Source organism: Mandrillus leucophaeus, unplaced genomic scaffold (genome assembly GCF_000951045.1).
Source record: "Mandrillus leucophaeus isolate KB7577 unplaced genomic scaffold, Mleu.le_1.0 Scaffold88, whole genome shotgun sequence".
NCBI lineage: Eukaryota > Metazoa > Chordata > Mammalia > Primates > Cercopithecidae > Mandrillus > Mandrillus leucophaeus.
In genome coordinates, this window is record NW_012109585.1 from 832861 (window position 1) to 847852 (window position 14992).

The 14992-nt window shown below is 41.8% G+C and overlaps 1 protein-coding gene across 1 annotated transcript; it reads right to left on the minus strand.

The window, feature by feature from the left end:
- Positions 1-11802: 11802 nt before the first annotated feature.
- On the minus strand, positions 11803-14628 carry HNRNPA0 (heterogeneous nuclear ribonucleoprotein A0). The gene has a single exon (XM_011969164.1). The coding sequence runs from the start codon at positions 14295-14297 to the stop codon at positions 13386-13388; it is 912 nt and encodes a 303-aa protein (XP_011824554.1). The 5' UTR covers positions 14298-14628; the 3' UTR covers positions 11803-13385.
- Between the last annotated feature and the right edge of the window lie 364 nt (positions 14629-14992).

A 14992-nucleotide genomic window follows, 5' to 3' on the forward strand; every position in this document is an offset into this window, starting at 1 on the left:
TTATAGCAACACAATAACCACCTAATACAAGGAGCAAGCCTTAAAAGGTAGTTGAAAAGCTCCCTATTGGGTACCATGCTCGTTACCTAGGTGACAGGATCATTCATACCCCAAACCTCAGCATCATGCAAGATACCCATGTAACAAACCTGTACATGTACCCCTTGATCTAAAATTAAAGTTGAAATTTAAAAAAAAAAAAGGAAGAAAGGTTATCTAGCAAAACCAGGGACAGAGCTGAGTCAGGAAGCAAAGTCTCCAGACTCCTAGCACAAAGTTCCTACCCCCAATATTTTCCAGTTTCAGAGATACATTTTACATTTTCTAACTTATTATCCAAATGTTCTCTGGACCACAGCCTGAACCTGTTTGCTCTAGGCTAATTTTCCTGACTGGACTTCAGATTAAGGACAGTTGCTGTTGGAGTCTTGCAGTAGAGGAGAGTCAAAAGAATGAAAGTGGTATCTGTCTGGAGAAAAAGGTACCATCGTCGGATTGCCCAGCAATAATAGTGTCTTAGTCCAGCGGGCCCCAACCTTTTTGGCACCAGGGATCAGTTTCATGGAAGGCAACTTTTCCAAGGATGGGGGTGGGGGGCCAGGGAGGATGATGGTTTCAGGATGAAACTGTTCCACCTCAGATCATCAGGCATTAGATAGTTTTTCAAGGAGTGCACAACCTAGATCCCTTGCATGCACAGTTCACAATAGGATTCATGCTCCTAGGTGAATCTAATGCCACTGCTGAGCTAACAGGAGACAGAGGTCAGGTGGTCATGCTCACCTACCGGCTGCTCACCTCCTGCTGTGCATTCCAGTTCTTAACAGGCCACGGACCAGTACCGGTTGTGACCTGGGGACCCCCGTCTTAGCCTAGTCCTTCCCACACCCCAGCCTTCTTCTACAGCTTATCAAAAGTCCCCAGTGACCCCAGATCTCTACCCCAAAGCAATTTATTCAGTTATCTACACTGACTTTGTTTAGAATCATTCAGCTCTTATGTGGCTTAGGAAGAAACCATGTTGGGAGGAGAAACTTCTTTAAGCTGGGTTTTATCTAGAAAGTTCTCTCTTCCATACTCTATCTCTGTACAGGGAGCCAGTACAGTTTATCTGAAGACAGCTAAGCCAATCATTCTTCCTTGTAAATGCCCTTTTTCTTTTCTCGCTTTTACCCTCCTTCTCCAGGACATCAGTTCCTCACATTGGCAGGCACCATAACACAGTACAATGGTCCCACACCTAGCTGTGCATCAGAAACATCTGCCCAGCTGGTTAAAATGGTAGGTGTCGGATCAATAGGCATGAAGAAAGTTTTAGGGTTATAGAAATGTTCTGTATCTTGACTGTGGTAATACCTGCACAACTGTATACAAGTACTGCATTTCATTAAACTATATACTTAAAAAGGGTTTATTTTATGCAAATTATACCTCAATAAATCTGGAAAAATGAAAAAACACTGCAGGGTCCAGCTCTTCCTCACACCCATAGAATTAGAGCCTGAGGAACAGGAATTTTTAAAAATTTTTTCCTTTAGTTTTAGAGACGGGGTCTCTCTATGTTGCCCAGGCTGGACTCAAACTTCTTGGGCTCAAGCAATGCTCACACCTCAGCCTCCCAAAATGCTGGGATGGACAGGTGTGAGCTACTGCACCCACTGGGAACAGGAATTTTAATGAACTTCATAGGTGACTCTAATGCACAGCTAGATGCAAACATCACCTGAACAATGAAAGGAGCCCAGACCATTAAAATCAGACAGGGCAAGGTTCAAATGTACTTACCAGAAACATGACCCTAGGCAAGTTACAATCTTCGATTTTCTCATTGAAAAAAGGTGAGAACAATAGTACCTACTTCACAGCGTTGTTAGGTTAGAATGTGAAAGTATGTAAAGCACTTAGCTGAGAGCCTGGCCTATAATAAGCACTCAGCAACTACTAGCAGCTATGATTTTCATTGTCTATGCCAATGCTACCAAACTATAGTTCTGTGAGCACTCGGTCCTAGGTTCAAGAAGAAAATTAAACAGGGCCTCTCCTGGAGCTATTTTCACATCTCCACTGGTTACTATTACCAACAAGGACTAGACAAGACCAAAGCTAAATTAAGGTCCACCCACACCTGTATCACCAAAATGCCCTCTCATATTCAGGAGCACTTGCCAAGTGCCCTCAGACAGCCAGGCAGAAATTGAAAAGGAACTTGAGACCCCAAAAAGTCAAAAGATAAACAAAACAGCACCTTATCCAGAGGAATAAGGACTCTTCCTCTGAAGGTAAAAGAATTCACGCCAAGTAGATTCCAGAGTATAATCACTCATGCCATTTGTGTTGCATTTTTAAGCTTACAAAGGGCTTCATATCCATCATCTCCTTTGACTTAAGACAACATCCCCTGAATGGTAATAATAGCTCCCATTCCTTGAATATTTACTCTGGGCCAGAACCTGTATTCCACACTTCACGTGTACCCTTCTCATTTAATTCTCACAACCCTGTGGGACTATTATCTCTCTTTTAAACAAGAGAGAATCGAGGTTCTGAGAGTTAAATAACTTGAACCAAGTCCTCACAGTTAGTAAATGGCAAAGCTGGAATTTGAACCCAGTTCTGCCTGACCTCAGAGGCCACTATTAGCTATACACAGAATGTACTACCTCTATCTTACTATCTCCATTTTAGAGATAAGCTAATTGAGACAGAGAGAAAAGGTAACTGGGTCAAAACTACCTGGAGAGCCAAGCTCAGTGCAGAACCAGACCCTCAGATGCCTGGCCTAATGCCCTTTTCACCTTACCTCTGGATGAGGAAAAACAGCCTTGAACCCCTAAAGATATTACATACAGGCTGCCATCCAAGGCTTCCCAACAGTTACTATACTAAAGTCCTTCCACCTGGATTCCTCTGGGCACCTAGCTTATTGAACAGGACTAGCCAAAGAATGCTCTTGGGGAAAGCTGGAAGAGTACCACCAGACCCCAAGGGAATTAAAAAAAAAAAAAAAAATGGGCAGCTCTGGCGCAGACCAACTAAAGCAACAAGCAGAGTACTTCACACAAACTAGCACACTGGTCTCTGAGTCTTCCTATGAATCTGCAACCTACAAGTGGTGCCCTCTGCTGGCAAAAGTATACATCTCTTCATAACAAAAGTAAAACCTAATTACTACACCAGTGGCTTAGGAAGAAAAAAAAAAAAATCTGCTTCCTTCACAGACATTCTCTTCAGGAAAGAACACTATTTCTTACTTACGACTTTCCAATAGGTATATGCAACTTTAAACCGACTGCAATGATCCTCTCCTCTATCTGCTGCCTCTGCCTCACGTCTGCAGTTCTTTCCTTTCTGGATCCAAAGAAAATTGGGCTGTTTCACATAAAAAGATAAAATATAAATAAACGATGCAAAACCCCAAAGTCAAGAATACAATGATGTGTATGTGGGTGAGATCGGGTCTGCACATCTAGCAAGTACAGAGAATTGAGGGAGGCACACACTTTAAGTGATATAAAACCCATGGGCAAGTATGCTCAAATATTTTGGTAAATCTCTACTTTCATAAAATAGCATGCTTATAATTCAGTCAACTAAGTCTCACTGAATGTCTACTATGCAGGCTGTACCAGAGAGTGACAGCATAAATCCTATATTAATATAATGCCAAAGAGCATACAAGCTGTTTGAGAAAATTAGACATAGGCATATACAATGGTAAAAAGTATGAGAGTCAAGTACAGAAAAGGTACCATGGAAACTCGGTGGAAGAAGAGGCAACTTCCAGTTGGGGAGAGAGAGAGGATGATATGAGAACAGAAATAAATTGAGAACTTAATAATTCTATGGAGTTTTTAAAAGGTATTCATAATTATAAATATCTGCAAATAAGTAATTTCAATGTCCTATGATTTCATTAAAAAATTTTTTTGGCCGGGCATGGTGGTTCACACCTGTAATCCCAGCACTTTGGGAGGACAAGGAGAGAGGACCACTTGAGCCCAGTAGTTTTGAGACCAGCCTGGGGAACATAGTGAGACCTCATCTCTACAAAAAAACACTTTAAAACTTAACCAGGCATAGTGGTGTGCACCTGTAGTCCTAGCTACTTAGAAGGCACGGGCAGAGGGATCGCCTGAGCCCAGGAGTTTGAGGCTGCAGTGAGCCATGATTGCACCACCACTGTGCTACAGCCTGGGCAACAGGGCAAGAGCTTGTCTTTAAAAAAAATTTACAAGATACAATTTTTTAATCCCACTACTTTAATATACTTACATATTTATTATGTTAAATATTTTTTCATTACGATTTTTATTGTGGTAAAATATACATTAAATTTGCCATTTTAGGCCAGGTGTGGTGGCTCACACTTGTAATCCCAGCATTTTGGTAGGCCGAGGTGGGAGGATCACTTGAGTCCAGGAGTTCAATACTAGCCCGGACAACATAGCAAGACTCCATATCTACAAAAAGATTTTTTTTTTTTTTTGAGACGGAGTCTCGCTCTGTCACCCAGGCTGGAGTGCAGTGGCTTGATCTCAGCTCACTGCAAGCTCCACCTCCCGGGTTCACGCCATTCTCCTGCCTCAGCCTCCCGAGTAGCTGGGACTACAGGCGCCCGCCACCATGCCCGACTAATTTTTTTATATTTTTAGTAGAGACGAGGCTTCACTGTATTAGCCGGGATGGTCTCGATCTCCTGACCTCGTGATCCGCCCGTCTCGGCCTCCCAAAGTGCTGGGATTACAGGCATGAGCCACTGCGCCCGGCCTACAAAAAGATTTTTTAAATTAGCTAGGTGTGGTGGCATGTGCCTGTAGTCAGTTCTAGCTACCGGGGAGGCTGAGGCGGGAGGATGACTTGAGCCCACGGTTCGAAGTTGCAGTGAGCTATGATCATGCCACTGCACTCCAGCGCGGGCACCAGAGTAAGACCCTGCCTCCAAAAAAAGAAAAAAAAGCCACTTTAACCATTTTTAAATATACGATTCAGCAGCATTAAGTACATTCATAATGTTGTATAACAATCACTACTATCCATTTTCAGAACTTTCTCATCATCTGAAAAGAAACTCTGTACCCCTTAAAAAGTAATTTTCCATTTTTACCTCTATGAATTTGCCTACCCTAGGTACCTCATATAAGCGCATAGTATGTCCTTCTGTGTCGGGTTTATTTCACTTGGCATATTTTCAAGGTTCCTTCATCTTGTAGCACATACCAGAAATTTATTCTTTCTTACAGCTGAATATTCCATTGTATGTATATACCACATCTTGTTAATTCATTCACCTGATAACACTGAGTTAATATTTCACCTTCTGACAGATCTCAGTTAACATTTCCCTAATATTTGACAGTTTCCAATTTTTTGCCAGGTTGTAATTTTTATGCAAAGACTGTTTTCCTTTCAATAAATTTTTCAATAAACTATCTATTAGGTTAAATTCCTAGTAATGGTGTCCCAGAGCATATGAATACTTTAATAGTTCTTAATAAATCCATAATTTTACTCTCATTTGCCATTTTTCATAACCAGATGGACAAATTCCTGTCAGCAATTTGTTACAAATGTATAAAGTGTGACAAAACCAAATGGAGAGAAGCTTTTGGAGAAAAGAAAAGGAATTAACAAAGCAGAAACAGCTCAGAAGAGCTCTCCACTAGACAGAGCTGGCTGACTTCTGTGATAGGTTGCCCAACTGCTTCTTCTATCCACAACCTGATGTTTTCCAATTAACTTGGTGACTCTTAAAAAAAAAAAAAAAAAATCTAGCTGTGTCAGAGATCTCCCGGACCAAGTCCATATTCAGAGATTCGATAGAAGGGCTCGCAAAACTCAGCACTAAGTATCATACTCGTGGCTAAAGTTTATTACAGTGACACAGTAGGTGTACACAGTTGGATCATACAGGAAAAAGACATAAGCAGGATCTGGAGGAATCCACGTGCAATCTTCTTTAGGATCTCTCCCTCCCATGAAGATTCACACAGAGCACATTTTTATATGAGTGATGTTTCTGCCTAGGGACTCAGTATGCAAGGTTTTCACTGGGAGTTTGGTCATATAGACACCCTTTACCTGGCATGTATCAAAATTCCATACTACTAGAAGGAAAGCAGGTATTTAGTATAAATCATCTTGTTTGCACAGTCTAGGTACAGTGAACCACCTTTATTAGTTAGTGAACAGTGGGAATACCCCTAAATCCACATGTTCAGATAAGGGCCAACCATGCAAGTAGGCCATTCTAAAAAATACCAGTCTCAGGCCAGATATAACTTTTTCTGCACACCCCCAATTCAAGATTCATTTTAGCCAAAAAGCAGCATCTCTCAATATATATATGTATATACCTATGTTAGAGTTGAAAAGATTGTGGATCATTCATGCCTTATCCAAGTAGTTCCAATTGCTTTCCTTATAAACCTTCATTGAAAGCAGCTGTATGACAGGAATAGGAATTTTGAGAAATGCAGAATCTTTTAAAATTCAAATCAGATCACTGGAACTCCTCTGCTCAAAACTGAAATGGCTCACCATTCATCTAGTAAAAGCCAAAATCCTTACAACAACCTACAAGTCCCTACATGATCTGGCCCCTCTCTGGCCTCATTATTCCTTTTCTCCTCTTCATTCAGGTCCAGCAACCCTGAACAATTTGCGTTTCCTCAGAGGCCAGACGCAGTCCTGCCTCAGGGCTTTTGCTCTTCCTAATCCTCTACCTAGAATGCTCTTTCTCTTCCCCTAAATACCTATATTGCTCACTGCCACATTTCCTTCAAGTCTTTGCTCAAATGTCACTTTCTGATAGATCTACCCATACCACCCTATTTTAAAGTATGCTATCCTCACAAACATCCCTTGCAACACTCACCATTCCTCACCCTAATTTTTTCTATACTTCTCATCTTCTAACACACCATATAATTTATTATGTCTTATTGCCTGTCTCTGCCCAGTAAAATATAAGCTCTTTGAGGGCAGGGATTTTTGTCTTTTTCTTCTGTATTTCCAGCAGAATCAAAAAGCAGAAGGGTAACAAATTTTAATTTGACATAGTAAGAAACAGGGAGGCACTGAATTTAGGGGTAGTAACCTAGTGCAAATAGCTAGGTCTTCACGTCTGGTGGTGTTGGAAGATCAAGTCATTAGAAAATGTGAAAGTTTTTTTTCAAATTTCACTGAAGAGATGACCACAGTATATTCAGTTATTGAAGAGTTTTAATAAAAGGAACTATTTACAAGAGTGTGGGCACAGTTAAGGCAAATCAACAAGGTTTGAACCATATTGGGACTAGAGAATCTAGCAAATAGGAGATAGTTACGAGAAGTCAGAAAAGACCTAGAGCCATTGGAGCAGAGCTGTGGCCACTGACAATCTCTTGCTAAGTATATGAGAAAGAGCAGGAACAAATATTTCAGCCTCACCTTTGTATCACGGTCCAAACCCACCATGAATAAAGCCAGAAAAGAGAGTATGCAGTTCTTTAGTAGTCAACCTCCCAGGAACACAGAGCAAGAGAGATAAAGATGGAAAGTGGATCAGAAAGGGCAAAAAGAATATCCAGCACAATGGCCATTTTGTAAAGCTATATGCACAAGACACAACGCTTCAATGTGCTACCAGCGTCTTTGACTATGTCCAAATCTTCCTTCTAAATCTTCTCTATTACCAGTGGCATCACCATCCTCTCACTCACACAGTAATTTTGATTAATCTACTCCCTCTTCCTCATTCTTCATATATCCAATCATTTGTCAATTATGCTTTCACAATTTACCTCTTCTCTGTCAGTCTATTTCCAATGCCACCTCTTTGTTCATGCTCTCTCATTCTCTTACCTGGTTAACATCAGTTGTCTTAGCAAACTTGCCACTTTGAAACATCCCCCACTGCCATTTATGTTACTCAATGCTACTGGACTAATCTCTGTGAATTAGTTTCACTACCACTACTGTTGCTCAAAAACCTTTAATGACTTTTACTGCCTACCAGGTAAGTCCAAACTCCTTAGCCTACTACTCAAAGACCTCAGTAATCTGGTTCCACCTTAATTTTCCCAATTTATTTCTCACAACTCTCTTTTATCTTAGTACAAATTAGTCATTTGTTATCTGGAAGTCAATGAAGCTTAATGAAAGGAGCAAAATGACTAGAATTGGTCAGACTTGGATTCAACTCTCAGTTCTGTCATGTCATCAGCTGGGGGTCCTTGGGAGTTACTTTTCTGGCATGAGATTTAGCAACCTTATCTGTGAAGCGGAAGGTTACTAAATGATGCAATGAGAACATCTGTAAATGTACCTAGTGTTGGACATCAATTAGCAAACTTCTCTGAATATGCTCCATGTTTCTGCCTATCTGTCCTCTACCTAAAATGCCCTCTTTCTCCTTCTACCTTCTCTATGAGAACCTTAATCTTTTAAGATTAAATGTTATATGCTCCACAATGCTTTTCTTGATCCTTCTTCCTGCCTGAAGTCACCTCTCAACACTCACATTATTTATACTTTCCTAATATTAACAAATACTTAAAACATTACAGATAGCTAACATGATTCATCTCTCTCCTACTAGAGTTGAAGCAGCAGTGATTTAGATAACTACCACATGGAAGCTCACCCAGCAAGTAAAGAGCAAAGCCTAAAGATCATGCATGTCTCGGGTACTAAGATATAAAAGTATGCCTTTTGCTAGTCTGTCCCACTTCTTCCTTAGGGGCCAAATAGTAAGATTACTGTGTACCAGAGACTATAGTAAGCCCTTCTTTATATGCATTCTTTCATTGAATCTGCTCAACAATCCTATGCAGTAGGTATTACTATAGCCTATTTTTTACAAATAAGGAAAGTGAGGCTCGGGCCAGTTTGTCCAAGGTCGCAGTGCTATAAAGTGACTGTGTCAGGAATAGAATTTGATCTATTAGATGCCCAAATTTATGTCCTTAAGGGCTATGAAATATTAAACCAGACACCCACTATGAAGCAAATTACATTTGCAACATAAGCATCAAAGACAAAATATACCTTTGATTTCTAAAAAGTAACGAATTAAGGAGAAGAATCTTAATTTTCATCAGAGAATATACATTCAATGACAATGGAACTAACTCCAATTTGGATGATGTGAACAATAAGAGATTGTGACCCAATGCTGTAAAGGAAAAGATGCATCATCTCAAAATAAATTGAATTCCAACAAGAACGCAAGATATGTGAAGACAGCAACCGCGTTTGTCTCACTGCTGTGAGACATAGAACTGTCTTACACAAAGGTGCCTAACACCCAATGAAATTGAGGATAAACACTGGGAAATAAGCACACTGTTTAAATGGCAAAAGTTTACACTTGAGAACTTTAGAGCAGGAAATGATACCTATTTCAGATAGACTTTTTAAGTAAACCATACAAAGTGGTAAAAGAATCAAAGAGACAAAGAAAGTCTGCCTGAATAGAGAAGGAAGCAGTTAAGAACTACCACCAAAGGTGTCTTCCTGAATCCTTTTCCTCTCTGAAGGTTCAAATCATCTAGCTTCAAATGAAAGTAAAAAAATAGGTGGAAAATAGAGAATTGCCCTTTCTAATCTTCCTAGTTTGGAATTCCTTTTTAAATAGCAGCTTTCAAATATATTTTTTATAATAAATGTTTTATCTTGTAACATTTACATTCTCATTTAAGGCAAATATGAAGTTCACTCAAAAGCAGGGCAGCTAAGGAGTTATTTGATGAGGCAGTCTTTGTTGCTATTTCAAAAGGCCAAAATAAGGCTAAGAGGAGGAAAATTTCACCTTAAAGTGATTCGGTAAGTTGGTTAAGATTTAGAAAGACACCCTAAGTGCAAGTGCTGTTTTTTTTGGGTAAAATCCATGCAGTCTAGATGCAGTTCTGCTCAAAATCCAACATGCAAATGCCTATCTGCAATCAGCAGACACAGGCAGACAAAATTTAACCTAAAATGCAAATTCTCAAAACTTAAGCACACTTAAAAGGTAAACTAGCCTACAAATCCAGTAATTGATACTGTCACTTCTGGTTTTGAAGGAAATCATAAAGCAAAATTCTTGAGTATCCTTAATTTTTAGGTTTATTTAAAAACAAAAATTATGAAAATTAGATTTGAATATGAGATGTTCCAAATCACTAACAATGGGTGAATGGGTACAATCAATCAGTATAGTCATTCTGATTTGATAGCTATCACCGTGAATCGTCACTCTGATTTGATAGTTCACTGTGAACTTTAACCATTTGCAAGCTTTTTTTTTTTTTTGGATACAGTAAATCAGTACCAATGAGAGCTTTTTAAATGACCTGAAACACTACAGGTAAGTATTCCAATCAAAAACTCCAAAATGCTCCAAAATCTGAAATTTTTTGAGTGCAGACATGACATTGAAAAGAAATGCTCATTGGAGCATTTTGGATTTCACATTTTTGTATGAGAGCTGCTCAGCTGGTAAATATAATGCAAATATTCAAAAATTGAAAAAAATCCAAACTTAAAACACTTCTGGGCCCAAGAATTTCAGATAAGGGATACTCAACCTGTATCATCTTTAACTGCCTTTCAAACCACTTTCAACTAAAGACTACTGAATTTAGACTTTTAAAAGAATGTAAATGCAAAAATTCTTCACATTAAGATGAAAAATAGGAGGATTAAAAACAGGAGGTTCACTTTTATTTTGCTAATCCGTCAAAATATATTCAAGCATAGCACGAAAATTATATTCAACACTAGCTTCTGTACCACCTGCTCCCATGAACTCTTAAATCTGAATAATGTTCAGATAATTCTCATAGGTGGAAGGGGTCAAAACATACAACCAGTTGTCCGTCCTCCCCAAGTCCCACATGCCAAAATGCTTTTGCATATAAAGTGACAAGAGGAACCCAGAAGTGACTAAATACCACTATGCTTTTTTCTTCACTACAGTTTATAGCAATTTTAAGGGTAGACACATGACAATGAAGTGTTAATATACCATGAACAGGACAGGTTGCCTTCCTAATAAACAGAAAATCCTATTACATAATTCAATTGCAAACTTTAGAAGCCACTATATTCCCATGTTGGGAATATAAAATGACAATAACCTTATTAAACTGAAAACTCTGAGAAAGGTGAACTACTATTCCAATTGACCCAGGTCTTCCCACCAAAACTGAGTAAGTCAAGCAGAGTAGTATTTAACAATTGCAACGAAAAATCTCAGAATCATTTTCTGTATCCTAGAGGCCACTCTACAGCCAACAAAAAGTTGGACCAAATTACCAAATGAAGTAGTCCACATGTAATTTGTATATCACTAGAATTAAAAGACAGAAATGTATGGAAACTGTAGATTTGAGAGCAAAGGATTTGACTATGTGTTAATCACATCAATGTGCAAAAACATTCACCCCATTTGTCAGAGGATATAACACTATTTGTACCAAGCATCCGCTACCCTTTGTCAAAGTGACTACTGAGCAGCCATAACTTAGCCTAATAATCTTAACCTTTCTTCATACTTCTTTAAAAGCCCTGTCAATCAGAAAAAAAAAAAATCTGGCAAGAACTAGACCTTTAGGAATTGAACAGTGACAAAAAGTTAAAAAATGGTTCAATATTAAAATATTATTTTATTTTAAAGCCCAATAATCTTTCAGAAAGTTTCTTAGTATAGCTTTGAGCCTTCAACATCAATATTTAAGTCAAATATTTAAGTTAAATATTATCATAACATCAAGTTAAGCACACTAGATTAAAAGGTACTCTGAACCCACCCACCAGGTTATACATACTCTCACTCAATCATGTAAAGAATTGAATTCTTTATTTGTGATATCCATAAACGTTGCTATTCTATATTTCTATTCAGAAAGGCAATTTTCTCCTATTATCAGTTTTTTCTTCTCTTATAAACAACAACTTGAATGCTATTGCATGAAAGGGCTACAAATATACATTTGTTAACCAAGCAGAATACACAGATATTTTGCTTTACAACTTGCACCTAAAATACCAGTATACGTAGCTGGTTCATTAGTTGTCATAGCAATTTAGGGCTATTGCCCAAGCTATGCATAGCAGTTTACATTTTCAAACCTCATATAGAAAGGGCAATTGTGATATGAACTGGCAACTACATTCCTGTGAAGCCCATCTCAGTTACAAGCAAACGTGTAACTTCCAAGTCTGCAAAGAATTCTGATGGCAAAACTTCTATATCTGATGTAATTGTCCTAAGCAAGTTTTTAAACAAATTGTTTCGCAGCTACTCTGCCATTCTGCCAGTAGGTGGTGCTACAAAGATCGGGAAAAGGATTTCCAAGAGGACAACAGTTCAGATATAGGGGGAAAAAAAAAAAAACCGTTTAAACCTGCTCTGAAAGTACAAAAACGCATCTGAGGGTAAAATATAACCCTTATTTTTAACCATTCATTACAGATAAACCAGTAAGAGGGATGAAACTAGGCCATCTGAAAAATTTTAAACAGTTTATATGAATGACATGCTTAACACAAACTATATAGAACTACACAGTACACAGTTTGAAGTAAATTGTCATAGAAATGACCAACCATGTCAAGATGGTAAGCAAATCGCTTAGTACAAGGGATGGATGCACAGAAACTTAAGAGTTTAAAAAGCCACATCCACCACTTCAAAAGTTTTGCCTGTAAGGGATATAATTCAACACGCAACTAGCAGGGCAACGGGGGGCGGGGGGGGAGAACCACAGGACCTCTTAAGTTTCTCTAAGTACACATCAAGAATAAAGAATTAACACGTAAAGTCTTAAACAAATATCCCTTAAAAACGGTACGGAATGGATCCTAGAAAAGAAATGTTAGACATGTACGGTCAAACACAATGATTTATTAAAAATAAAACGTAAAAATGATTTTTGTACATATGCTTCCAAATTTCAGGCATGGGATCCAAGTAGATTTCATAGAAAACGCTGTAGCCAGGTTATCAAGTCCTTACAACAAAGTAAACTACCCCCCACCCCAACCCCCGCCCAGGTTTTGCTACAGAATCAGCAAGTTCACTCCCTCCCTCCCCCCAAAAAACACAAATTAAAACAAGACATTTTGCTAGTATAAAAACGACCAAGGTCCAAGTAATAATAAAAAAATAGAGTCCATCAATGACTGTAACACAAAAATGTGTATGTGGGGCCGAGTCCATCTTCAGAGGGAGAGACAAGAGAGGTGGCAGGCAAATAGAGGAACACCCCCAAGGGTAAGCAGCCTTAGAAGTGGCTCCCCCAAGGGCAAAACAGGGAAGGCGGTGGTGTGTGTGTGAGGGGGTGGGGCTTAGGAGTTGACCCCACTTGGGTTGTTGAAAAGAGCTACCCCAATAGCCACTCCCAGGCATTTTAAATTTTCTTTTAGAAGGAGCTCCCTCCATAGCCACCCCCACCTCCATAGCCGCCTCTGTAAGGTCCACTATTACTGCGACCGCCCCAGCTGCTGCCTCCGCCGCCGCCGCCGCTCTTCATGGGCCCATAAGAGGACTGATGCTGACTGTAGCTGCCGAAGCCGCCGAAGCCGTTACCGTAGTCGTTCCCACCGTAGGACGAACCGCCGCCGCCGCCTCCGTAAGCATTGTAGCCGCCGCCACCGCCGCCGCCGTAACCACCGTAGCTGTTGTAACCGCCGCCGCCGCCCTTGGAAAGGCCGTTCTGGTCTCGACCACCGCCGCGCCCCCGGCCGCCTCGGCCGCCCCGGGAGGATCGGGAGCCGCCTCCACCCCCACCGGAGTAGATATCCTCCTTGGGGACTGCCTTCTTCACCTCCACGCGATGGCCCTGAATCGGATGGAACTTGACCACCGCGGCCTTGTCTGCCGCGTCGTGATTCTGAAAATACACGAAGCCGAATCCACGCTTCTTGCCGGACTGCTTGTCGGCAATAATCTCGGCCTTTTCCACGGTGCCAAACTGCGAGAAGTGCTCGATCAGGTCGCCCTCAGCCACGTCTCCCTTAAGGCCGCCGACAAAGAGCTTCTTAACCTTGGCGTGGGCACCGGGCCGCGCCGAATCCTCCCGGGACACCGCCCGCTTCAGCTCCACAGTGTTGCCGTCCACGGCATGGGGCGAGGCGGCCATGGCGGCGTCGGCCTCCTCCACATTGGAGTAGGTCACGAAGCCAAAGCAACGGGAGCGCTTGGTCTGGGGATTCACCACCACCACGCAGTCCGTCAGAGTCCCAAAGGCCTCAAAGTGGCCGCGCAGGCCCGACTCACTCGTCTGCACATTGAGGCCGCCGATGAACAGCTTACACAACTGGGAATTCTCCATCTCCAAGGCTCGGGCCTTGCCCCCGCCCTGCGAGCTCCGAGGTTTCGCCGTCGCCGCCGTTATCGTTGGTTAAGGCCTCTACACAGCTTGGGCCCAGCCGTTGCTGGAGCCACCCCCGCCGGTCACCGACAGGGAAGGGAAAAAGGGAAGGGGAGGGAAGGAAGGAAGAAAGGAAGGGGGAGGGAAGGGGAGCGGTGCCGGCGAAAGGGCGAGCCGAGGAGACTGGAAGACAACCAAGGCCACCGCTACCGCCGCCGCCGCCGCCACCTCCGCTCCCCTATCTGGGCACCACACAAAGAGGCCGCTGAACGCGCGCGCACCCTCCCCGAGGCGTGCGTCACCGCCGACGTACGGCAGCCTAGGGCTGCCCTCCAATCCCCGCCTCGCTCCCCTTAATCCCGCCTACCGCGCCGCAGCGCCGCTCTAGATCACGGACTCCCCGCCCTCCGCGGTCTATTCAAGCCCGCGGCCTGTGCCGCTCCCGCCTCCCCTTCTGCCAGCCCGCTCTCATTCCCGAGCGCCCTACTGTCCCTTGACATGGGTCCCTCCCTGCCCTCCGCGCACCGCCGCGATTCATTTCCTCCTAGCACTGCGGCTGTTCCCAGTGTTTCTCCCCCTCCCCTTTCCTCATCCCCGCGCCCAACTCCGCAGTGGCGTTCGCGCCAGCCCCTTGAGAGACATGTCAGTTCAGCCAA

Excerpts from the sequence above, each read along its gene's own strand:
- HNRNPA0 (XM_011969164.1), bottom strand. The coding sequence starts at position 14,297 with ATGGAGAATTCCCAGTTGTGTAAGCTGTTCATCGGCGGCCTCAATGTG.